General features: G+C 40.3%; 1 protein-coding gene across 2 annotated transcripts; it reads right to left on the bottom strand.

The window, feature by feature from the left end:
* Nucleotides 1-135: 135 nt before the first annotated feature.
* Nucleotides 136-25,854, bottom strand: NXPE3 (neurexophilin and PC-esterase domain family member 3). 2 transcript variants are annotated; one of them, XM_061453915.1, is made up of 6 exons: nucleotides 25,774-25,854; nucleotides 23,140-23,352; nucleotides 10,337-11,097; nucleotides 8,267-8,340; nucleotides 4,951-5,157; nucleotides 136-1,799 (listed from the first exon to the last, which is right to left on the bottom strand). In XM_061453915.1, the coding sequence occupies exons 2-6, from the start codon at nucleotides 23,230-23,232 to the stop codon at nucleotides 1,249-1,251; spliced, it is 1,686 nt and encodes a 561-aa protein (XP_061309899.1). In that variant the 5' UTR covers nucleotides 23,233-23,352; nucleotides 25,774-25,854; the 3' UTR covers nucleotides 136-1,248. The 2 variants fall into 2 exon arrangements, with proteins under 2 accessions (XP_061309899.1, XP_061309898.1); XM_061453914.1 differs by lacking the exon at nucleotides 25,774-25,854 and adding an exon at nucleotides 24,437-24,653.
* Nucleotides 25,855-26,144: the final 290 nt, after the last annotated feature.

Genomic DNA, 26,144 nt, shown 5'->3' with positions numbered 1-26,144 from the left:
TTTTCAAAGTGCTACTAGCTAAAGCTATAGACAGGCTCAATCAAGTGAGCAGCAGAAACCACCACACCAAGAGGCACAAGAGCCACCAGCTTTCACACCAGCAAAACCACCGATATTCACCAAGGGCAGCTCTGTGTGCTAGGCTTTTGGGTGCAATTTTTTTGACCTTTTATATTGGCAGCAGTGAAGCTCATGAAGAAATCAGAAGGGGCACCACAGCATGGCCTTGGCACTAGTGTGTGCCAGTTACCGTTACCCAGTGCCAAATCACCAAGTGCATTCACATCACTTAGCTTCTCCACACAGACACAACATATGAATGATGCAGAAGAGTAATTATCAGAAGCCCAGCTTCACAGGAACATAAGTGAAGAGCTTTATCTTACAGGGAAGGGAAACACTTTTATTAGTAAATGCTTCAAGCTTCAAGTAAGTGAGCCTGCAACTTGAACTTGCAGAAACTGCCTGAGACAGTGTCTTCACTGAGGTCATAATATACACATTTCTCCATTACAGACAAATCAAGAAGTAGACAGTGTACCAAAGCTCAGAAGAAATTCAGTAGTACAGGATATCAAGCTAAAATACTGGCTATTTGCATTATTTAGCAGCCATCTGTGAACACCAAAGTTGCCTAACTTGTGTACTCTATTTCAGCAAATTTGTGATGACTTAATATTATAGTTACTTTGATTTGCTTCCTTGATTGACATTAGCGATTTTGGTACACTCCCTTCACATTTCTAATTAGGACTTTGAAACAAGAACAGACACTGTGCTTCTCTGACATACAACTGGAGAGAGATGTCCCTCAAACACTAGAACACTGAGAGAAAGACTGCTCCCAAAATCTTTCGCAGACTTGACACACAGTTCTGAGCAGCAAGACTCTGACAACAAAATCAGTGTCATATGGATTAAGCTAAGCATACAGTACAGACAACTAGTAAAGCTAATAATCCACGTAATTTCTTATTGAATCCTGTTGATTTAATTTAAAGTGCTCTCTAATCTCAGATATGAATGGTAAGGTTGACAGGAATCATCCTTGCAGGAAGATATGGCCTGAACAATCAACTCCTCTTTACCACACTTCACAGCTACCCAGAGATAAGGCCACCCACTTATACTGCATGCAAGTACAATAACCAGAGTTCTTCCGTACCACCCAGCCTACCTCAATTGCTCCAACAAAGAGCAACTTTACTTCAGCTATAGCAAAAGATGACATAAGGGTACCTACTTGTGCTAAGTTTGCAAAGGGCACACGTAAGATAAAAATGCATTTATTTGATTCTTAACAATTATTTCTTTTGGGTGCAAGTTATGTGGCAGGTAGTGAGCCAGAGACATCTCCCAAGCATCCACAAAGTGCACAGCAATTCCTGAGAACATTTTTCTCATTACAGAATCAAGCTGAAAGGAATACCAATCACTGTTAAAGAGGCTCACTTCTGGCCCAAGCTCCTGAACATTGGCAGTTCTGATGATGATTGAAGTCTTGGGGCTGCGATCCAGCAATTGAATAATTGATCTCCGAATGTTCCTCAGCCGCTGAATATACACTTCCACAGGGAAAGTGCTGAAGTGGGACCATATAGTTATGGCTATCACTGTGTTTCTCCCACCCACTATGCCATTCAGTTCATTGGCAATGTAGCGCAGCTCACTGCTAAAGACTGTGGAGAAGCGAATGGGTGGCCCATGACAGCGGAACTTCACTAGGATATTGTGCTTCAGATCCACAGACATGAAAGGCCCCACGTTCTTAGGACTCCCCAGGTTAAATTCCACTAGATCTGAAAACCCAAGAGCAAGCGTTAGTGAAAGATAACAAAAGATATTAACACTATCAAAAAGATGCTAGGACCACAGGGCAAAACCAGCAGTAGATATGGAAATCTGAGTTTAATTCTGAGAACTCTAAAATGAAACAGAAGATGAGTATCATGTGTGTTTCAGCTGCATATTTCAGAGTGGAGTTTCTGGGTGCTGAAATCTGCAAGAAAGCACACTTCAACTTCACAAGGCTGTTCATGCCTTTCCCAAAATATTTCCTTCTCTCTCTCATAAAAGATATTTTCCAAATAGACTCCTTCAGTCATTTGTTCTCTATAAATCCCAAGTCCATGGAAATCCTCCTGGCAGCTTTAGGACTCCATTAAACTTAAAGATGACTTCATAGAATAGTTAGGGTTGGAAAGGACCTTAAGATCATCAAGTTCCAACCCCCCTGCCATGGGCAGGGACACCTCACACTAAACTGTATCACCCAAGGCTTTGTCCAATCTGGCCTTGAACAACACCAGGGATGGAGCATTCACAAGCCCCCTGGGCAACCCATTCCAGTGCCTCAACACCCTTACAGTAAAGAACTTCTTCCTTATAACCAATCTAAACTTCCCCTGTTCAAGTTTTAACCTGTTACCCCTTGTCCTAGCACTACAGTCCCTAATGAAGAGTCCCTCCCCAGCATCCTTATAGGCCCCCTTCAGATACTGGAAGGCTGCTATGAGGTCTCCACGCAGCCTTCTCTTCTCCAGGCTGAACAGACACAACTTTCTCAGCCTATCTTCATACGGGAGGTGCTCCAGCCTATTGATCATCCTCGTGGCCCTCCTCTGGACTTGTTCCAACATTTTCATGTCTTTTTTATGTTGAGGACATCAGAACTGCACACAATACTCCAGGTGAGGTCTCACAAGAGCAGAGTAGAAGGGCAGGATCACTTATTTCGACCTGCTAGTCACACTCCTTTTGATGCAGACCAGGATATGTTTGGCTTTTTGGCCTGTGAGTGCACACTGAAGCTGGCTCATGTTCATTTCTTCATCAACCAACACCCCCAAGTCCTTCTCTGCAGGGTTGCTCTGAATCTCTTCTCTGCCCAACCTGTAGCTGTGCCTGGGATTGCTCCAACCCAGGTGTAGGACCTTGCACTTGGCATGGTTAAACTTCATAAGGCTGGCATCAGCCCACCTCACAAGTGTGTCAGGGTCCCTCTGGATGGCATTCCTTCCCTCCAGCCTATCAACCGAACCACACAGCTTGGTGTCATTGGCAAACTTGCTGAGGGCACACTCAATCCCACTGTCCATGTCACTGACAAAGATGTTGAACAAGACCGGTCCCAACACTGATCCCTGAGGGACACCACTCGTTACTGGTCTCCAGCTGGACATTGAGCCATTGACCACAACTCTTTGTGTGTGGCCATCCAGCCAGTTCTTTATCCACTGAGTGGTCATCCATCAAATTGATGTCTCTCCAATTTAGAGACAAGGATGTCGTGTGGGACAGTGTCAAACGTGTTGCACAAGTCCAGGTAGATGGCATCAACTGCTCTACCCCGTCCATCAGTTCCGTAGCCTCATCATAGAAGGCCACCAAATTGGTCAGGCAGGATTTCCCCTTAGTGAAGCCATGCTGGCTGTCATCAAGCACCTTGTTGTTTTTCATGTGCCTTAGCATGCCTTCCATGAGAATTTGCTTCAAGATTTTGCCAGGCATGGAGGTGAGACTGACTGGTCTGTAGTTCCCTGGGTCATCCATTCTCCCCCTCTTGAAAATGGGGGTTATATTTCCTTCAGGACCCATGGATGGATTCTATCAGGTCCCATGGACTTGTGCACATTCAGGTTCTTAAGATGGCCTAGAACCAGATCCTCTCCTACAGTGGGCCCAGGGTATCCATTCTTACAGTCCCTGCGTCTACCTTCCAAGGCTTGGGTGGTGTGGTCAGAGCCTCTGCCAGTGAAGACTGGGGAAAAGAAGTCATTAAGAACCTCCGCCTTCTCCAAATCCAGGGTAGGCAGTTCTCCCTATAGCTTCCTGAGGGGGCCTATGTTGTCCCTAGTCTGTCTTTTATTCGCTACGTACCTATAGAATCCCTTCCTGTTATCCTTAACGTCCCTAGCCAAGTTTAATTCTAACTGGGTCTTAGCTTTCCTAACCTGGTCCCTAGTTTTCCAGACAACATCCCTGCATTCTTCCCAGGCTGCCTGTCCTTTCTTCCACCTTTTAGAAGCCTCTTTTTTCCCCTCAAAGTTTCCTCAGCAGCTCCTTATCCATCCAAGGAGGTCTCCTGGCCCTCCTGCTGCACTTCCTTCTAGTTCGGATGCAACACTCCTGAGCTTGTAGCAGGTGATCCTTGAATATCAGCCAAGAGTCTTGGGCCACCCTGCCCTCTAGGGCTATATCCCATGGGACCTTACTAAGCAGGTTCCTGAAGAGGCCAAAGTCTGCTCTCTTGAAGTCCAGGGCAGTGAGCTTCCTGCACGCTCTTCTGTCCTGAGGATCTCAAATTTGACCATCTCGTGATCGCTGCAACCAAGGCTGCCCTGGAGCGTCATATTTCAAACCAGCCCTTCCCTGTTGGTGAGCACAAGGTCAGGCATGGCACCTCTACTTACAGGCATTAAGGAGTCTCAAAGTCTCTATTCCAACACAATTTAACTGCTTTAGGGGTAAGGCGTGAGGAAGGAATATCTAATTGGCTACTGAAATTCTGTTTTTAGGTTAAAATAAGGGAAGCACAAGAAAGGGCTCAAAACCAATCAACAGTAATGGAAGTCATTTTCTACTTCATTCTAATGTCATTCATGTGATGGGATGCTGCAAGGCCTTGCAAAGCAACCTTAAGTGACTTCTGCCATGCCCCCTAGGTGGCCACCTTAACTCACAGCTACCGCAGCAGTCCTTACTGGTGAAGCATGGACAACTTTGCAGACACCTTGTGGCCTCATTTCCAAGGCCTACTTGTTTCCAGTGTCTGCTTTAACATTTGACTAAATGCCTATCTACCAGTACTCCCAGTAACGTTTTGTCTTTCTTCTTCCTTTACATTGTCATCCAGTAATATCAACTTTGTGTTTGAGATGTGAAAAATAAAATTATGCAAAGTTCTTTAAGGACAAAACCAAATGAAGAAAAAAAAAATAATAAATTAACCTGGAACAAATGCTGTCAGATATTCAAACCACTGCCTTATTGTAGAGTCTCCAAACAGGTGGATTACTTTTCCTTGTAAGCACTTGGTTATATCATCTGACTTGTTAAAATGATGGATCCAATGTGTTCTGGACCTCCACTGATCTTCATAATAATAACCAGCAGGTGAAGCCATAGAATCTTCAGCTCTGTCTACACTGCTTGAATCTGGAAGAGAAAAGTTCTTTAAAATTATGTACAGGAAAAACCAGCCTCCGTAACCTTCATGGACATATTGCCAGTGGTGTATAAACATCTTTCCTAGTTTAAAGCAAATGAGTATGATGTATCACACAGATTAAAAAGCTTACAGAATCACAGATTCATAGAACAGCTTGGGTTGGAAGGGACCTTCAAAGCTCACATAGTCTAACCATCCTCCAATGAGCAGGGACATCTTCAACTAGATCATGTTGCCAGGAATCACATCCAGCCTGGATGCATCACAGTTCTGAAGCCTGATGCATCACACTTCTTTAAGCTCCAGTATTTCACCCCTTCTGCAGCAAAACCTGCAGGAAAACCAGGCCGAGTTGGCTGAACTATTACAATTTCACTCAGCTCACTTTACATGGTGTCCCTGATAAAGTACAAAGTAGTGAGTACCTGTCACCTTCCACAATTGGACAGAAACGCTCAAGGGTGAGTGCTTGCAGAGGGTACAGAGCAGCAGGGACCTCCGTGCAGCGGCGCTCTGCTGTCCCCCAGCGGCCATCCTGCCGCCAGCAGCGCGGCCCACCAACCCCAGCGCGACAGCCTGAGACCACTCAAAACACAAACAACCGAACAAAATAAGCCTGTCCATGGAATTACACATACATACACCGACACTCCTGCTCTGACCACGCAGGCTGCAAGAGTGAAGTCTGGATTGTAAGGACTCCAAAGCTTGGAAATGCCAGAATTAAAGCTGTGACCAAGCATTGTTTTATGTGTCCTTTGAATGTATGAATTACAAGTCTCTAATTCCCTAGATTTCCTACTTTCCTCTGCTACCTAGCCCCTTCCCTTTTTACTGCCCACGATAGGTGGCCCCCTGAGGAGTAATGAGACTACCCCAGGGAAGCTCTATTCTGTAGGATGCCTACCAAACTTGCAGATGTCAGGCAATACCTTGCAAGCAAGGGCCAGAGATTAGAGGAAGAGAAGCTGCAATCTCATAGTTACGTCAGCCAAACATTGCCATGGCCAAAATCATGCCAGGGACTGTTGTAACTGTGTAAAAGTACATGCAGAGAAATTCCAAGCATCCTCTGGTAGATGCTTCATTATAACACAGGTATAGCCAAACTCAGTAAAATTAGACCATAAGCATGTTTAAGCACCCATTCCCAACCACCATTTTTGGTCTCACTGTGTGCAATATGATCTGCGTCTTGCATTAGTAGATGTTAACCTCCTTAGTTAACATCTACGTTTTTACAGGGACACCATAAAAAGCAAACTACTATTCTGTTTGTATAACAGAAAAGACTATAATGATGAGTACCACAGGACAAAGCACTAGAAGATTGTATCTCTGGATGTTTCTTTAAATCCGGCAACAGGGACAATGAAGGAAGAGACAAAAACTAGTAATGTTAACTCCTCTAATATGTATAAAACAGGAATCTTACAAAAAAAAAAAGGAAAATACCTTCATACGATCATGTAATTAAAGAATAATTCATCATGTGAATTCACAACTTCAGTTCATTTGCTTCTTAAATTTTGATATAAAAATGATTGCACTTTTTGTCTCTTAAATCAATTCTTTGACTATACATAAATATATGAAGATGGTACTAGAAAAACTTTTTGATGCCTCATGCTAAACCTAACACCAGCATTTCAAATCTGTGCACAGTACCATCAGTTTTGTTTCAGAATTCAGAAATTCAGAATCCAGATAGTCTGGATTTTATAGAAGAGAGTAAAAGCTCCAATCTGAACAGTTACAGACCAGGAATAGAAATAAAACTTGTATTTCAGAAAAAAAAAAAAAGTTAAAAATATCATCTTTATCTACATTTACCCTTAAACAGAAAGGTATGTGCAAAAGCAAGAACAGCAGAACAATGCATTTATGTGCCATCAAGCCTAACAAAGCCATACATCCACCACCGTTATACCAATGTATTAAGTTTATTTATTCAGAGACCGTTCTTCATAGACAGAATTTCCCCAAAGAATACTGTGCTACTGCTATCAACTCTTTCTAATCCAGCATTACTCCTCAGGAAATGCAGGCAAGCTTTGATCCTGAAAACTCCTGAAAGAAGGGCAATGTAATCAAATTTCAAATTTGCAGCAGTTTCTGTGAGGAAACACACAGGATAAAAAAAAAAGCAGCAAAAAACATCTCATCTAAAGGATGTGAAGAAAGCAAGCAGGGGGAAATGCTGCTGGCCTAATAGCAGCACTCTTTCACTAGTGAAATGCAATTCTAAAAGCAAGAAATGCTGTAGGCTGTTTTCTGTTAAGACATTATTGCCCATGTCATGAACTCTGCCTTTAAAGTCTCCTACAACCTTATGAAAACACGCTTTCAATCAAGAAGCAATTCCCTGTGTATCACACAAAATGAGTCATACAGGCTTTAAGATGTATATGGATATGAATGAGATAACCCTCTAAGTTGAACTTATTACAGACCATCTCTTTGTTCTGTTTTTAGACAGTGTGTAGAACAATTAGATTCTGGTCCACAGCTGCAGATTGTGACATCATGTGGTTAAACAAATGACAGTAATGCTTACATGCAAATTTCCAAAATCTGGTAGTCAAAATACTTAGAGAAAGAAAGTAAGAAATGCCACACAGCTGGGTTTGCTAGAGTAACTTGAGATTTTGGTGAGCAGTTATAGTATGACATTTTATAACCCTGAGTAAGTGCTAGAAAAAATACACTTTTGGAGAGAACAACCTTTTTATTGTCTTTTGCTAAAAATTCCATGTATGTATGAATTTTAGTTAATTTTGTTGTTAGAATCATAGAATAGTTAGGGTTGGAAAGGACCATAAGATCATTTAGTTCCACCCCTCTTGCCATGGGCAAGGACATCTCACACTAAACCATGCCACCCAAGACTACATGCGACCTGGCCTTGAATACCGCCAGTTAGTACTAAACTTGCATTGCAGTTAATGCCCAAAAACCTGTGTCTTCTAAAGACAAATTTAAAAGTTATATTCCATGCTATGAAAACAAGCAAATCAATTATTACCTTATGCCTATTATTCTTTTTATAAATTTAGTTATGCATTACAAACAAGAATCTTACGAAGTTCACTTTACCTGTAAATGCCTTGGGCTTTACTATCACTGAATCAGGTCCACTGGAGAGTATTGGCCTTTTGATATTCACATCACTTGGAAGAAAAAAAAAAAAATTGTGTAAAATTAACAGTAAAATTTGAAGGTAATACTATTTTTTTTTAAATCACTTCAAATAAGTAAATAAGGCTCACTAAGAACTTAAATTTAAATTCAGTCTACTCACTATAGCTGAATTCATTCTGTATTATTTTCCACTATCATTCTGAATCAGAATTCAAAATTTCATAGCACTAGAACACAAATCTTGCAGACACTTTTATTGGCACAAACCTAGATAAAGCTATCAGAGGTCTGCAAGATGCTTTGGGGGATTTACCACAAAGAGGGAATTTCTCAACTTGTGGTACATGTGCCACTGGCAGGAGACAAGACACTAAAAGGGTACACTGCTGCGGCAGCAGCTCCCAGCTCTGCCAGTGCGCTACAGGTGCTTATCACAGAAAAAACTTCTGCTGAGGTACTTACTGCTTTTAGCCCCTGCAATCCCACAGCCTGCTCTGCAGCACACAGTGGAGCTTGTGGCAGTTCAGCACCTGCAGTTCTAGCTATAGCCTAGGCTGGAAGTGGTTTCTCCTTGACCCTGGGGAAGACAGTAGTACCAGCTGATGTTCAGAGATCTCCAGCAGTAACTTTGGTCTTCCAGTAGGACAGCAATTTGCTGAATATAGAAACAAAGCTTATCCCTTTAAGCACCAAGAGACCTCAGAAGTACTTGCTTGTGGACATCAGTGGATTCTGATCGCTTTGTGTTGGACAAATATCACTACTGTACAGCTGTGACAGTTGCAGAGATTTAATACTAAACTATTCTGTCTTTTGTTGCTGTTTAGAAGAGAATCCTTTTTCCAATGTTTTTCTCCATTTAAGAAATAAATAATTTGGAATTTCTATAAGCAGATTCAGTAAAGGATCTCAAAGGGGAATGAAACAAAAAAACAAAACATGCAGGAAAAAAAAAAATCCCACTCCCATTTGGAAACCTAACCAGTCAGTATCAGCCATATGTTGCAGGTGAACTGCCTGAGGCACAGAAAGTCAGAAGACCCACTTACAATCTTAACAAGGAATAGCGAAAAACCATTTCCACTGATATTTATGGTTGACCTCTGGCTTTCAGTTACAAACATGCACACTCTTTCCTAATTAAACTATTGGGAGCTGCTACTCTAAAGCCTTTCCCAATTTAAACCTCAAGTGAACAACCTGCCACAACATTTTCAACATCTTTTTTTGGAGAGCAAGGCGGTAGCCTACAACTACAATTCTGACACTACACAGTAGCTAACTATGTCTAATTTCAGCTAAGGGTATATCCAGAAGCAGTTCTATCACATCTACCCAGGCACTAAGGGATATATTTTTTAAAAAATGTTGAATGCAGAAGAAAAAGATGTCTGTGAAACTAATTAGGTTCAACACTTCCTATAACATGCACAGATCATTTCCACTTTCAAAGGTTTTGCTCAGCAGCTTGTCCTACCAGGTGTTTTCTTCATGACTGTCCTAAAATTCTTCACAAGATTTAAAAGGAACACATTACATTAGATGCAAGATGGCTTTTGCTGAGGGTAAAAGCAATTGTTTTGTGTAAAAATAAGCCTAAAACTTGGACCTTTTTTAGGTAGCTCAGACTTGGCCAAAAAAACACCCCAAAACATCTCAAAGCAGAGATTTGTATTTGTATACTTATTTGTATTGCAAGTGTAGGTGTGCAAACAAAAGAAGGAAACAGTCCCTCAAACCACACCAGATTTAGATAGCATGCTCTTTAATATAGCAGGTGCACCAGGGTTGAATTCAAAGCATAGAGAGAGAACTACGTTCCAAGATTCTTTAGTTTAAGATTACTGTGCTCTTGGCACAGCTGAATGGAGGGAAAGAAACTATTCAACAATTCACATCAAAAACCTGCTCCTGCAGATACACACCTCCTCTAAGGCAATCTGTAATATTTCACCAATGACTGAAAGTTTGTCTTTAAATAAATAATACTTGGCTGATTATACATTAATTCAATAACACACATACCTTTGGAAAAAGAGGCTTTCTTCTCGTGTCAGAAGACCTTTTTGATATCCACCCTTGGCATGGTTGATTCGGCTGGCACAGGGGAGTTTTCGAGGCTTGTAACAGAACCATGGCTCACCCGTGTAGAGATCTGTGAAGTTACAGACTGGGAGACCTCCAGGCAGGCAAATATTACACTCAGTAGTTTCTGAATACCTCCCAGACTTGAATGAGCTTTTGAAATAGACTCTGTCAGGCCTTTCTTCTCGTAAACGCAGGAGGACTTGGATTGCTTCACTCGGATGGACAAGTGATACAGAAACTTTGACCTCCCCTGGCCAAAGCAAGGTAAAGAAGACTTTATAAAGGCCATTGTGGCAATCTACAATCTTTCCTGTTGCTCCAGCTTTCAGCAGAGGAGAATGAATTCGTGCCTGTAGATAGTCGCCACCATATTGCTTAGGTTTTCCTTGGAAATCCTTCATATGAACAAGCACCTCTAACTGATCACCCACCTTGAAGAACCTGCTGGGCTTCACAATCACAAAGTCACTATGTGCGGGATCAGTGCTTTGTACAAAGGCAATTTTGCTGTTAGGCAACTTTGGCCACTGTATTGCAGCAAGCAATGATTCCTGTTCTGCTTGTTCTCTCTTGGACAAAGTCTGCTGCTTATAACCACAATAAGGTTTCCTGGCAGTTTTAGTTGTTTGTGATAGAGAACGCTCAACATTGTTTTCTGTTATCCAATTTGATCCTGAAACTGTGTCATCATCCAGGTGCTGAGGAGGAAAAAGATTACCTGAAACTGTGCTGTTAAATGAAACACTATGAATAACGGATGCTTTGTCACAAAATGATACCAAGAACTGGGCTTTGCTTATAGAGATTCACATGTGACCAAATGAAGCAATTTTAACAGGAGACACAAATCTATTACTTTGACCATGGGCAAAGAAACAGGTGGTCAACCTGTGGTCACCTGGCAAAGAGGCTTTAATATATAAATCTGGTCAAATCTTTTCTGTGGCAGTATTTTGAATACCACTATATTCTGTAAATATCATCAATCTAGAAAAAATTACAAAAGGTTGTCTAATTAAATAGTAAATTGTAACTCATGTTTAATTTTCTTACTGTAGCAATATTATAGTCTTTGAGCACAATGAGTTCTAATAGCTGCCCAATACAATGCAAGGAAATAGGGTTTGAGACATTACAACACGGATGAAGCTAAGGTACCCCCTGCACATGCCTTCCAGATTAGCCTGTTGCATGTAGCAGCTGCAGTCACTTATCTGCTTACATTCACATTGCTTCCTATCTAATTATTTGAAATGTGGAATTCCCTGTGATGTACAGATTGAAAGAAACAGAAGAAGGAATGCTTCAGGGGCAATGAGTTCATGAAGTGGTGGGCAAGTAAAATAGCCTGGGACAACCTAGGACTAAACAGGAAAAAAATATTTATATTTAAGATTTTAAAAATCTATATACAGCTTCCTCTAGAGTCAAATGAAACACAAGCAAAGCATTCCATAATCCACACAAGAGTTTAAAAACTAAAATAGTTAAAACAGGGCTAGACTAAGAGAGATGACTTCTGCTGTGATTTGAGATCAGTGTCCAAAAAAATGTATTTTCATGCAAATGACTGCATAGCACAGTCTAAGACTCCAGAGTAATCTGTGAGATTTCTAATCAATAAATCCAAATTTACACCTCATATATGCACAAAATTACAGTCAATGAGTACTTAATTATCAGGTGTGTGTTGCAGAGCTTTATTCATACTTGCGTGTCATAGAGAAGCAAATAATTTTTCAAGTAAAGGTTAAAATTATACAACATACCATTCTCATGGCATCAGAAAATATGCCAGTTTAAAATTTCTAGAAAAAAAAAAGATTTCTAAAAAAAACCAAACCATACTATTTTATTTGTTTAAAAAGATCATTGTACATACCAATATCCTAGTGTTTTCTGTTTACTTCCTCCACAACTAGCTGCCCAGTAATGTACTAAAATTCCCAGCATTTACGTTAAAGCCATAACAATAAGTTATAAACCTTTCTTAGTCCATTGAAATATCATTTACATGTACAGACTAGGTAGTTTCCTCCTGCTGCTACATTTTATTTGACTTTGTCAGTATATTAAAGGCATTTGAACAACACAGAGATTCAATACATTTTTTAGAGGAAAAATAAACCTAACAAGCCTAACAGGCTTTGGAAGCCTGTTACATAAGAAGCTGGTTTTGACCAGGTTAAGAGGATGAGTACACTAGGATGCAGGATGGATACACAGAATTTTCTCTGTTTAATATCCATACTAACTATAAAACCTGAAACTGTAAATTGCTACATTTTAACTATGAAATATAAATTGACAGGTATTCACAGATCTGTATTCACAGACGTTATTATCATAACAGAAGCTTTTACTTCTCTTTTACATTTCCAACCAGGATGGAATAAACTTTCCCTGAAGGCCATCTGAGGTAATTTGTAATTATTTCTATTTTTCAGCAGAGCAGGCAAAAATGAGAATGTATCACTGCACATTACTTTATTAATTCAGTTAATTTCAGGAAGAGCTAAGAATGAATCTTGGGCACAGTTCTACTTTAAATCTTGCCTACATGCATTCTCAAAATAAGCCAAGTTTCTATTTTTGGAAACCTTTACAACTTCTTCCTTCCACTTGCTCATGCATATACATAACACAAATATTGCCTCATGAAAATATTTTTTAAAGTTTGTTATATTTTTTCTCTGTGTGTCATAAATTCTTGTGTTCATTGTAAGCTCTCAAGAGACAGTTTCTGTATTTCAGTTGGTTATTCAGTGGTTGTTATTTCAGGTCGGGGGAATAAGGAAAAAAATCCTCTCAAATGCAGGAAAGCGATAGCTATATAAGAAGGCCTTAAAACCAGACCTATCATTATATTTTACCATCTATACATTTCTTGAGGATTTTTAACCCAGTCTTTCTGTCAGAGATACAGACAATGTCGTTCATGGCCTTGCTAGCCTTTCTGAAGTCTTTCCAAGGGCATACCTATATCTTTTAGTGGAAAAGGGTGCAAAGAACACCAAGACAACAAACTCATGCATTCAAAAAACAGAGCAGAGAACATAGTTCCATGTCTCTAAAACAATTTTCCTACACAGTCTTCTTAGCAAAGCACAAGGCCAAAGCTCTTCATTTGTATTTAGCCACTGTTCTAGACAAGCACTGTCACTTCAAGTCCAGCATCTGAGGTTATGACCCACTAAGCAGAATAGATCATACCACAAATATTTCCTCAGTCACTCTTCAAGGGGAAGAGAAAACCAAAAAATCTCTATGAAGGTAAAACTACAGCTGATTCAACATCTTGAAGGACCATTCTTTCTCTAACCTCCATGTTCATCTTTACACCCCTCTCCCAAGCACAAAAAAGGACCATGCATTATTGCAGAATGCAATAATACAGCTTACATGTGACAGTAAGATACACCATGTACACTATTCACAGGAGAAACTACTATAATTATAGAGATTCAAGATTCCTTTTCCCAGTTAAGGCAGGGAAAGCTTCAGAGTCAATATACCAAAGATCCTCAACTAGAATAGAAAAGCTTTCTAAACCACCTTCCGTTTTTAAGTGCTTCCCAGGCTCATCTCCACACAAGTGCTCATGTTCTCCTACCCATGTGGATACACACGGCTTGCCTAGAGGCAGATTAATAGCTTAGTCTGTCCTCACTCCATTACCTATCTGCTCTTTCACTGATATTTCCAAATCTCTCTGGCTCTTGTAAGTTAAGAAGTCATACTGAGCCCTGTGGAGACAGTGTTCTCACGGGAGAATGGATAATTGGTACATAAACTCCGAATAATCCTGAAAGATACAGCAAGGCCGTGAGAGGCCAAGGAAGCTTAAGCAAGCAAGATAAGAAGAAGCTAGAATTCACTGAGGTAATGAGAACTGTGGACTGTTGGCAAGCTTTTGAGGTCAAGTTCCCACACCTGTGCTTAACCAATTATATGCTAGTTGCAAAGGGTCTTCAAGACATGTATCCAATCATAATATGCCAAATTACTGTAAGTGCATGTAAGAAATAGTATTTAAGGGGTTAAGGCTTTGTAATAAACGGCTTTTGTCTAATCATATTGATCTCTGACTGAGTCCATGTATTTTCTGCGGCAAATGGCGCCTGAACACGGACCCCCCATATTTTTCATATTGAAACTGAAGGAACTAAAGCGCGTGGCACCGAAGAAAGTGGAAAACGCGGAGCCGCAGGGACGTCGGCTGGGTTCGATCCGGCAGGACCAGGATCGGGAGGTAGTCGCCTCGGAATGGAGCCTAGTGAGCCCGGAAGACACTGCGCAGTGGAAATAAGGTAACAGCCGACGGGGTCTGGAAGAGGGTTAGGATGGGGAATCAATTAAGTAAAGAAAAAATGGTCATCCTTAAGCTCTTCCAGCATATCCTCTCAGTAAGAGGGATAGAATATGACGATAATCTGTTAAAAAGATTGTTGCTCTGGAGTAAAGAAAAAGAGCTGATCAAGGGGGTTAATGAAGCTTTTGATCTCGGGACTTGGAAAAAAATTGGGGCATGCCTGTGGGATCAAGTTACTTGTGGGTTTAAGGAGGCTGCCCCCTGGTTACTACTAAAAGGGACTCTAGCCGCAATGAAGGCTGAGAAACAAGCGGCAAAATCCGTTTTTACAGCTCTCTCTGACTTGCCTTCACAACAGCAGGACTTGGCACCTACATTAGATTCAGCACCCGGTGCTACAGCCATGGTAGTGTCGTCTGTTTCTGGCATAAAACATTCTGGTCAAAAACCGGCACACAGTACAGTATGAAAGTCTGAGGACCCTGCGCCCTTCCCCTATCCTGTGTCGACAATGCCTTTACCAGCAGTAGCTCCAGCTGATACTCAGGAGCCAGTAGCGCTACTGAGCAACTGAAACAAACTGATGTTAACCCTTTTCATGCTGCTACTGCCCCTAAACTTGATCTCCAAGAATTTTTGCTGGGGTGGGAGTCTCCTAAGGAGGAGAGCGTAACTCCAAATAAATACCCACCTCCGCCACATACACCACCGCTTGCATCGCTCCCACTGGAGCTGCAAAATGAGTGGAACTGGGGGCAATGGACAAAATCCTTAGATAAGCAATTGCAGGACTTGCGGGACCGTCTGGACAAGTTGGGGGAGGAGAGGGAGCAAGCCCCAGAAAAACCGGAAAAAACAGATAAGATCAGTCCGTGTGATGTGCCATTACCACGGACTCCTACATCTAATAAAGCCAATCCAAGTGCCATGAGATGGCGAGGCTGCATTCAGGATGCAATCATAGGCAGTACTATTTTACCGATAGATGTTCCCGCTGCATTCCCTGTTATTATAAATTCTCAGGGACAGTCTGTCTGGACTCCTATGGACTGGAAAGCTATGAAAGAAATTAAGGGAGCAATTACTCAGTATGGGTTGTCTTCCTCATATACACAGCAAATGTTATCTGCTTTCTTTTCCAGTAGTGTTACTCCAAATGATTGTCTCAGAGTGGCTGCAATTTTATTAACTCCTTCACAGCTCCTACATTTCAAAAGTGGGTTTGAGGAGCTCGCTGCAAGGGCTGCAGATGAGAATTTAGAGTGTAATCCTCATCACCCTTTGCACGGTGTTTCATCTGAAATGTTATTGGGAAAGGGACAATTTCACCCTGATGGAGTACAAGCTTGTATGAAAATTGAAGTTTTACAGCAAGCACAGCAATTGGCTTTAGCTGCTCTGAAAGCTGTGCCGGAAGCGGGAAAACCTAATCCTTCATATACATCAGTAAAGCAGGGACCTACTGAGCCATATATGCAATTTATTGACAGAGGCTATTGAAAAGAATATTGATCTGGCGTCTAATGCGAAAGAATCCATGCTTATGTCTCTGGCTATGGAAAATGGTAACCCAGCTTGTAAGCGTATTTTGCAGGTTTTGCCAAAATCTGCTGGTCTTCAGGAAATGATGGATGCATGTTCTAAAGTGGGCACAGCAGAGGAAAAGGCTGGATACATGGCTACTGCCTTCGCTGCTGCTGTTAAACCCCTTCTACAACAAGGTCAGGGTATCGTGGAGGTACTAAAGGACAAACTATTATTGAACGAACACATCAAACTTTGAAACAACTGTTGGAAAAACAAAAAATGGGGGAAGAAGGACTTACACCGGTAGCAAGGATACAGAAAGCTGTATATGTTATGAATTTTCTGCGATTGACAGAGACTTTAATGACCCCCCTGCCATAATACATGGTCAGGCATTAGGTTCAGGTTATATGACTAAAACTCAGGGTATTCGGGTCCAGTATAAGGACTTGGAAACCGGCATTTGGAAAGGTCCTGCAGAAGTAAAACTAACTGGTTGAGGTTATATGTGTATAATTACAGATTCTGGTCTGTGGTGGGTGCCAGCACAATGGGTGAAACCCTGGAAAGAACCAGCACCACCCTGGGACAACCCCCCTTGTCAGTGACTGAATTAATTGAAATGTCAGCTTAGGACTTCCGTTTTATGGATGTTTTTCAGTCCTTCTTATAGTGAAGACAGCAAACAATTTCATGTTAAGGTAAAAAAAAAAAAAAAAAGAAAAAAAAAGAAAAAAACAAAACAAAACAAACAAAAAAACAAACAAACCAAAACAAACCATCCACCACCCACCCGAACCTACAGCGAGACAAACATGGGATACAGGGGTATTGTGTGTGTTTTCGGTGGTGGGAAGGTCTTATGAGGGGTGTTGGGCATACTGTGACTCATTTAATACAGTCTCTCTGTGATACTTATGAACTAGAAGTTGGTAAAAATAAGTATGTCCAGGTTTCTATCAACCTTTGGAGACCTTTACAGATATTGCTGGCCACTTCTTTCAGCACAGGCTGGCCACCTGTGTTGGAATGAGTGTGCATTTTGGTCAGTATAAAAGCCCAAGCCTCATGCACTGTGGGGGAGGCAGAGCCTCTGCGGGGACGCCCGCTAAGAATGAGCCTGCCACCTCGCACTGCAATGATGCTTCTCGGAGCTGGTTTGCTATTAGTCTCCACAGGGTTCTTATGCCACATTCTGTACGTGGAACTGTAGTGGGAGTAATGATTGTCTGGATTTTGTGCTTCAAATACTGTAGTTGTGTGGTGTGTGCTTGTGGGATCCCACACATGTGTGTGTATTGAGGGCAATCGGTGTTTTTTGTATTGTTGGGCTCATGTAAAAGTTTTTAACGGGTAGCTTTTAACATTTCGGGCATGAAAGAGTTAATGTAAAAGTGCAGCTGCCGGCAGGTATTTATAGTTGCTGCTGAAGCAGGCAGGCGGCTGTAGCTGCTGCTGAGCAGGCCGGCTTTTGCAGGGATTAAAAAAAAAAAGGAGAAAAGAGCAATGATGCAGCAAACTTCTCGACAGTTAACAACGTGCAGTTTAACTGTCTGCTTCTCAAGAACTGATAACTTGAGGGAGGGGGTATATTTGTGTCTTCCTGCCTACAGGCCCATGGCGACTGCCTGCAAAGTTTGTCAAGCCTTGCCATGAGCTGGACAGACGAATGGAAAAACCTGATGCCTCAGCTACAGGAACTGATTGTGAATACCCCAAGCAGAATGAGATAGAGGAAGAGAAAAACAAATGACTGCAAAACATCACTTGGGGGCAACTGAAAAGTAACATCCTAAATACGTGTGCTTGTAAAGTAGCTATTATTAGAGGTTGTGATTTTGTGTATAAAACCACCTGTATTTACTAGCTAGTTGCTAATAAGAAACTATGCCTTGTATTGTATAGATTCGTCACCTGTAAAAGAAATGTTAGCATATGGAAATTTGCAGTAGCTGCTAGAAAATGCTAAGGCAAAAGATAGAAAGATTTTAATACAATGGTAGTGTTATAAAGCAGGTGATGGAACAAATTAAGAGGGGGGGAGAATTCCACTGGTAAGAAATTTCTTCCACTAGTCCCTCGCTGCCATCAGCATCTTCAACTGCTGCTGCACCCTGTAATAGTTACTCTGCTAATGTAAATTTGTGGGTGCCTTGCTGTAGTAGCGACTTGTTACTGGATGAAGCAGGTGAAACTCTGCATTGACAACAAGGCGCAAGGACTGAGGCTGACAAAATGCCTGCTACCACAGCCAAGGGCAAGACTGGGTTGGCCTCTGTGTTTGCCACCAAGAAGAACCTTTAGCTCCGCTGTTGGCTGCAACCCAGCAGGCATGGAGCGGTGGGGACACAAGCCATGCCAGACCTTGATGTGAGGGATGGCCTCCCCTGTTGTCAGGGAACCATACAGGAGAAAAAAGGGGCAGGCCCAGCAGCCTGTAGTTGGCATATGCTGGAGATGTGATCTAGCCCAAATCCCCTGCTCAAGTAGAGTCACCCAAAACGTATATAAAACAAAAAGGGGGAGATGTGGAGACAGTGTTCTCACGGGAGAATGGATAATTGGTACATAAACTCCGAATAATCCTGAAAGATACAGCAAGGCCGTGAGAGGCCCAAGGAAGCTTAAGCAAGCAAGATAAGAAGAAGCTAGAATTCACTGAGGTAATGAGAACTGCGGACTGTTGGCAAGCTTTCGAGGTCAAGTTCCCACACCTGTGCTTAACCAATTATATGCTAGTTGCAAAGGGTCTTCAAGACATGTATCCAATCATAATATGCCAAATCACTGGAAGTGCATGTAAGAAATAGTATTTAAGGGGTTAAGGCTTTGTAATAAACGGCTTTTGTCTGATCATATTGATCTCCGAGTCCATGTATTTTCTGTGGCAGAGCCCATGCAGAACTGCAAGCTCTCTACTCCAACAAAATAAAATTCCTTTAAGTAGGGCGGACGAAGAGCACTTCCTCAAGATTTCCCAAAAGCCCTCTTCTTTTATGACATAGATGCTTTCGGTTTTTAATACAGTCTCCAAATTGAATAACATTTGCCCTGTTTTGCTTATTTCCATATATACTCCAGTTATGGTGTCTTGATTTTTAGTGAAATTCAAAAGAATTTGTTTGTTGTGCTTGCTTGACAGTTTTCCATTTGTTCCTTTGTAATTTTTTGTTTGGTTTTTTTTCTGTACTTTTTTTATTTGCTGCATTTTGAAGTTAACCAGAAAACAAATACAACCACAAAGTGATTTCATGGATTTATGCCAAGTAACACAGGCAGAACAGAATGGACTACATGGCAATTAAGCATAAATAAATCCCATAAGCTGTTCCTGGTGCAGAAAAGATGTCATAAAAAAGAGGGGAAAAATAGATGTATTTTCAGGAGAACTAATAAATGTTTCAGGTCAATTACTCAACTTTTAGCATTCTCACTTCCAACTAAGCAAAAATGAGATATAACATATAGACCCACCCAGGCAATTATGCTCTTAAATATATTCTAGAAGGGTCACAGGGTACTTGGTTAGACCCATAATTGTACACTTGTCCTCAGTTAAATGTGATTATGTTGGTGGCTGATAAAAAATTAAATATTTCAATTGCTAAAAAGGTAGAACTCCATCTTAAAGCCAGTATCTTCTACCAGCTGTAACCCTTAGCATGGTCTGGTACATTTAGAACAATTGCTGTAAACCGGCATGTCACCAATATTAGAGCAGAAAAAGCCACAAGAGAGCCCCACATGACAGGCATCCCGGAAGGAGAAGTACCAGTTTGCCCAATAGACAGGCTGAGTTTATGCAGCAGACAAATAATGAAACTGAACAAATAGCAATTACTGAAAAGTCAGTCATCTTACTGTCTAATTTTACACTCCAGGTACTTTATATTTGTTGCCTACAGAAGGCATGAGATCAGTTCACTGTCTTTACTGTCTCAAAGCACTGAGTGGGTGCCAAGTCACTCTAAATGTCAAAGCAAATCCTAAAGCCATCACCAGACAATGTTCCAGCAATAATGCAAATAAGATGATGCAGTTACCTTCTGTAGGCACCTGCAATTTAGCAGGAAGAATAAAAAATTTTGTTACATAGTTATCACACAAGAAACTGCCTCTCTCCCCATATGCTCTCTTTAATAAGTGCTCTTAAATAAAAATGCTCACAACCAGCCCTGAAGTGGTTCTGTCACTCTAAAGGCAATTGGTACAACTATACAAACTCTCCTGTATCATACAGGTATGATGTTGCTCCTCAGCAACAAACCTGATACTTCGTGGAAAATTAAACTGTTGAACATTTTATCCGTCTAGCTGTGTTTGCAAAAAAACCCCACCCAAAACATTTCTTCTGGTACTATAACGCAGTGGTCAGCCGTGGACCTCATGGGAGGAGTTACTCCATACTAAAAACTGAATTAAACAGTAAGCAGGCTAGCAGATGTTTTGTGGACAGCTTGTTGGTTTGTTTTTTTGTGTTTTTTTTTAAATACAAGGTAAGAAAAGTAAAATTCTGACATGGGTAGGACTGTTGAGAGAGTATCATTAGTAGCTTAAGAATTCAAGAGTGAAGATTACAACAAGAAAAAGTGTAAAATCCTAAAGAGAAAAAACGAGGCTAGCTGGGAGCTACCTGATAAGTGCCTTTAGCTCAGCCAGCTAGATTAGATGATTTGGGGATGAGAAGCATGTCTGATGCATTTACAAATACATTTTCAACAATATGCCCTCCTTCCAGAGCCTGAACAGATTCAGCTACAGATATTCTGTGAAAACATTCTAAACTGGAAAAGGCTTTGATCCCTATGCTGAAAAGAATCAGCACAGACAGCTATACTAGACTGCCTGGAAAGCTGTGCCAAAGACACAGACAAATACCAGAGTGGATCCATTCAGAAAAGTCAAGACAACAAAAGGGGTTAGAGTTGCACGTTACACCAAAAAGATTTACCTGTAACACAATTCTTAACTAAGTTTGGAATGTGAGATGTGTAAAGATCAAAGCCATGTGGATACTTATCATGACTAGTGGGTGAACACCCATACTGCATATTTAATTTCACTCTCAAAGCTCTGCAACAGCCCTTTTCCTAAGAAATGTAAGGTTTTTTTTTAAAAAAAAAAAATAGTCTAAGATGCAAAAATACCAACAATGTTCTGCATGTAATATCCTGGAGGTGAGGGTGGGGGAGAATAAGACCAAAAAACACAGAAAGAGATAACAAAAGAAAATCTACCTTCTGTGTTACACAAAAATAATCATGCTAACTCAAAAGAAAAGTCCATCAAACACAGTATTTTGATTTCCAGTAGTTTCCAACAGCAGATATGTGAGAAAAGAATACAGGCCAAACATGCTGTCATATTTCTTCCTGTTTCTGCCACTTACAGATGTCTTAAAAACTAGAGTTGACATCTTTAAGATCCACTAATGATTTTATCTTCTGTGAATTCATGCAGGTTTTTTAATATATGCATTTAGCAGCTACAGTCTTACTGCAAGGATTTCTGCAGCTTTGATGCAATCCATAAAAAAAAACCCACCCCTGCTTCATTTGAATTCAGCATCTGCATTTTTTTATTTAATGCCTTCACTAGTACTGGAATACGAAACAAACATTCATTCTTTAGTTATTGATCCTGTGTCAGTTGTGATTTTTGACTACTCTGACATTTTCCTTGCCCTTATCTTTACCTCTTCCAATTCAGCTTTATCTTTTTGGGGGTTGAGAGGAGATTTTATAGCCCCTCATTTGGATCATTTCATTTGGGCATCACTAGCCAGGAAAAAAACAAAAAAAACCCCAAAAAAACCCACCTTGGCATAAAAAAAATAAAAACAAACCAACCACAACCAAAACATAAAGCAATTATTGATTGGCTAACACACATAACAGATAGCTATAATTTAACAAGGTGTCAGGCTGAGCATTATTATGCTCACCCACCAAATGCTGCACTGAATAGTCTGGCCAAGCAGGCAGCCAATGGGCAGGGTCAGCCTTCAAGGTTCCCTAGAACAGAGTCTTGGTGATTTAGTCTGTCCTGACTTTAGTCTAGGGTTACTCATTATGGAGTTTGAAAGTACCACTGCACTAAAGGGGTAAGTAAAATAAGTAAACATGCAAGTCAAACACAGCAAAGGGAAAAAGAAAAAGGCAAAGAGAAGTTGCATCAGCATAAACTGAAAATCAACTAGCTAGCTAACAGCTCTGCAGAAAAAGACCTAGGGATTCCAGTGGACAGCAAACTGATCATGTGTCAACAGCATAGTATTGTAGCAGTGAATTAACAAAAGCATAACTAGATGATCAAGCAAAGTTATAATTTCCCTCAACTTGGCCTTGACGAAGCTATACCTAGGATACAGTTTTTGGACACCCCTATACCACAGTCAAACTGGTGAGCCTGGCTAAGAAGCCCCGAGATGATTAGGGAACTGGAGTACATGACAGAAAGGGAACCAGACTTTTTTGTTTGGTTTGTTTTAAAGTCTGGAGAAGACCAAGAGGTGATCTAACTGCAGTGTTTCACTACCTAAAGGGAAGTTACAGAGGAACTGGGATCAGACACACTAAAAGGACAAGAGACAACTTTCACCTGCACGTAAGAGAAGCATTATCCACCATGAGAAAGGTGCAGCACTGCAACAGGCTGCCTAGGCAGGTTGTGAAACCTGACCACCCTTGAAGACTGTCAAACACAACTCAGCAATACCCTGCTCAATCCAAGCTAACTAATCGAATTAGCCCTTTGAGAGGGTTGTTGGATTAAATAAGTCCAGATACCACTTGGGATCACAGGAAGTGATATCTAAATGCCATCAGTCACAACTCTGACCTTATACTCAGAGGAATAATGTTGCTCAAGCCCTCTTGGAGGGTAAACAGGCTCCACTTACCTCTAACTGAAAAAAATTGTGGACCAGCACCACAATAGCCAGTACTGCCATAAGCAGGCAGAAGATCTGCAATCTGAACGAGTCACGCCACATTGTCCACTCATGCCTCTCCCTCCCATGTTAGGTGCTGCCATGACTTCCATTCACAGCAAACATGAATGTCATTTCGTCTCAGTAGTGCACAAGAGAATGCAGGTGACTTCTGCTTCATTCCTGCAAATGCATTTACAAAAATTATATTAAGCCCCAAAATATTAATAGAAGTTTGACACTGAAAGCATATAAATAGCAGAACTGTGCACAGCAACAATGGATATAATAAAACTGTTAAGACAGATTTTTGTGGCATTATTCTGAACAGTACTGTCTGGAGCGAAGAGGTAGCTGGTCTCTTCTCCCAGGTAACAGGAGAAGAGGTAATGGCCTCAAGCTGCATCAGGGGAGGTTTAGACTGGATATTAGGAAGTATTTCTTCACCAAAAGGGTGACCAGGAGTTGGAAAATCTTCCCAGGGAAGTGGTGGAATCCCCATCCCTGGAAGTGTTCAAAAACAATATAGAAGAGGCCCCTAGTGACATGGTTTAGTGGTGGTACTGGCAATACTGGGGTAACAGCTGGACTTGATGAACTTAAAGGTCTTTTCCAACCTAGTTGATTCTGTGATTATGTTACTTAATTCTCTTGGGCATGTCGAGGCAAAAACCTCATAAAGCCAGTTTCACCAAAAAAGCAAAAGAAGAGTGCAAGATTTCTTTCTGGCAACCAAAAAACCTAAAGAAACAACAACCACCCTGTTTACCTGTTAGGCCACACAACCACCATCAGCCATCACAAGACCAAGACTTGTGGGTTTGGACCATTTACCTGACTAGAGGTTCCAATAAGTTGTTCTTAAAGATTAAGGTCTGAAGCAAGTCTGGATAGACAAAAGATATTTTTCACCTATTAGTTAAACAAGAGTATTGGAGTTGAATGCATTAAAACTCAAAAATTTCTATAATATTAAACTACACCCTCCCTGTTGGTTGGTTTGGTTTGTTGATTTGGTTGGTTTGGTTTGTTGATTTGTTTGGGTTTTTTTTAGTCATCCCTTCTACATCATGTACTTCAATGTAGCTCTAATGGTAAAAAAGTAAACTTCTGTGAAAAACTCAAGGTGCTGGGGTTTGTTTCTTTTGTTTGTATTTTTTTTTAATGCAATATAATAGTAGTCATACTTTCAATGAAATTTAACTTTCATGAAATATATTCCTTGAGGCTGCCCAGTAGCTATCTATTATAAAATCACAGACTTAACTGCTGAAAAGGAGTTCTTGCAGCTTATTACTTGTTCAGTTTGACTCAGATCTTCCTTCTTTTCTAGAAAAGACAATTCTGAGGCAGTCATTTTACAAGCAAAAAGGATGCTGTTCTTGCAGAAGAAAAAGCTCTAAACTTGGAAACAGACAACAGATGGCAAGAAGAAACAGTCAAAAGATATCAATCACTTCAAACCTAATATTAACAAAGCAGTGTTACTCATACAACCATCCACCAAGTGTAACAACATAGAATCACAAAATGATTAGGGTTGGAAAGGACCTTAAGATCATTGAGTATAAACAAATTATTAAATATTTTTTATAATTTTCTATAAGTAGTATAACCAAAAAGTTATACTATTTATTAAGACTATATGAAGAAAGTTGTGTAAAATTAAATTAAAAGTAATCATAGAATCATAGAGTGGTTAGGGTTGGAAAGGACCTTAAGATCATCAAGTTCCAACCCCTCTGCCATGGGCAGGGACACCTCACCAGGGCTCTGTCCAACCTGGCCTTGAAGTAATGATACATTAAATATCAAAATGTAATGATACATGTATCATCAATGTAATGATACATTAAATATCAAAATTAGCTAACAAAATCATTCATTATTTAATGAATTTGAATGAAAGATAGAAAACTGAAATATATTACTGGTATAACAAGGACAGTCTCAAAATAGATCCCACATCAAATTGCTTTACAGGGATTATAGGGATTATAATTTCAAATACTTTGCTGAGAATTAGAGATTGTATTTCTGACTGATGAACAAGTTTTGAAAAAGCAAGACATCCATTAAAGTAAAAGCATCAAACTGATAAAATGCAACAAACTTTCATTGTAGAAACAGCTCTGTGCTAATATAAAGTATTAAATTTGTATAAAATACCAACTCAGGTTTTAAATCATAACTGCTAATGAATATATCTAAATACATTAAAATCATAATTTAAGGACATAGATGACCATCTGAGGAACAGAAGCAAATACACTAGAGAAAAATTAGATTTCCAATTTGCTGAGAATTATCTGAATATCACTGAAAAGCACAAGACACTGAAAATCAATGGAATGCAATTTCACAGACCTAAATGGGCCACAGAAACTAATACCACGTATTTTTGTTCAAAAGTTCTTGCTCAAAAATTTCTGTATTTCTGTAAACATCACATGTTTTAAAATATTCAAATGTACAGGTTTAGAGCTTTCTTTATACTAAAGGCCTTAACATACTTCCAGTTTCATCATCCCTGAATTATTGATCTAGTTCATTTTTCACATAATGGAAGCATGCAAGTACACCAAAAAAGCCTTAGATTCTTACCCTATTCTTGGAGATCCTCTGAAGCTATCCACAAAAAAAGGTCAAAAATAACCTTGGAAACAATACTGGGGGAAAATCATACATAGATATATAAATATATATATGCACACACACAAATATTTAATGAAATCACACATATTGATGGTTTACTTGCAGTAACAAAATATAACATAACAGTTAAGACTCCTTAATCATAAAATTAGTTTTATTTCTGTGCTAACCTGGTGGTGGGGTGGATGGGGTGTTAAGTATTTTAATTTCTTTTAAATTCAGTCCTATACCTTTGAGTTTTCTTCTATTAATTACTAAGCATTACCCCTCTCAGCTATGTTCTGTTATTACATACCACATTTTTGCCTAAGGTTAAAAAC

Source organism: Pezoporus flaviventris, unplaced genomic scaffold, assembly GCF_033815535.1.
Source record: "Pezoporus flaviventris isolate CSIRO_AGI_PZ_B2104156 unplaced genomic scaffold, CSIRO_AGI_Pfla_v1 ptg000015l, whole genome shotgun sequence".
In the NCBI taxonomy this organism is placed as follows: domain Eukaryota; kingdom Metazoa; phylum Chordata; class Aves; order Psittaciformes; family Psittacidae; genus Pezoporus; species Pezoporus flaviventris.
This window is presented reverse-complemented; position numbering and strand designations above follow the sequence as displayed.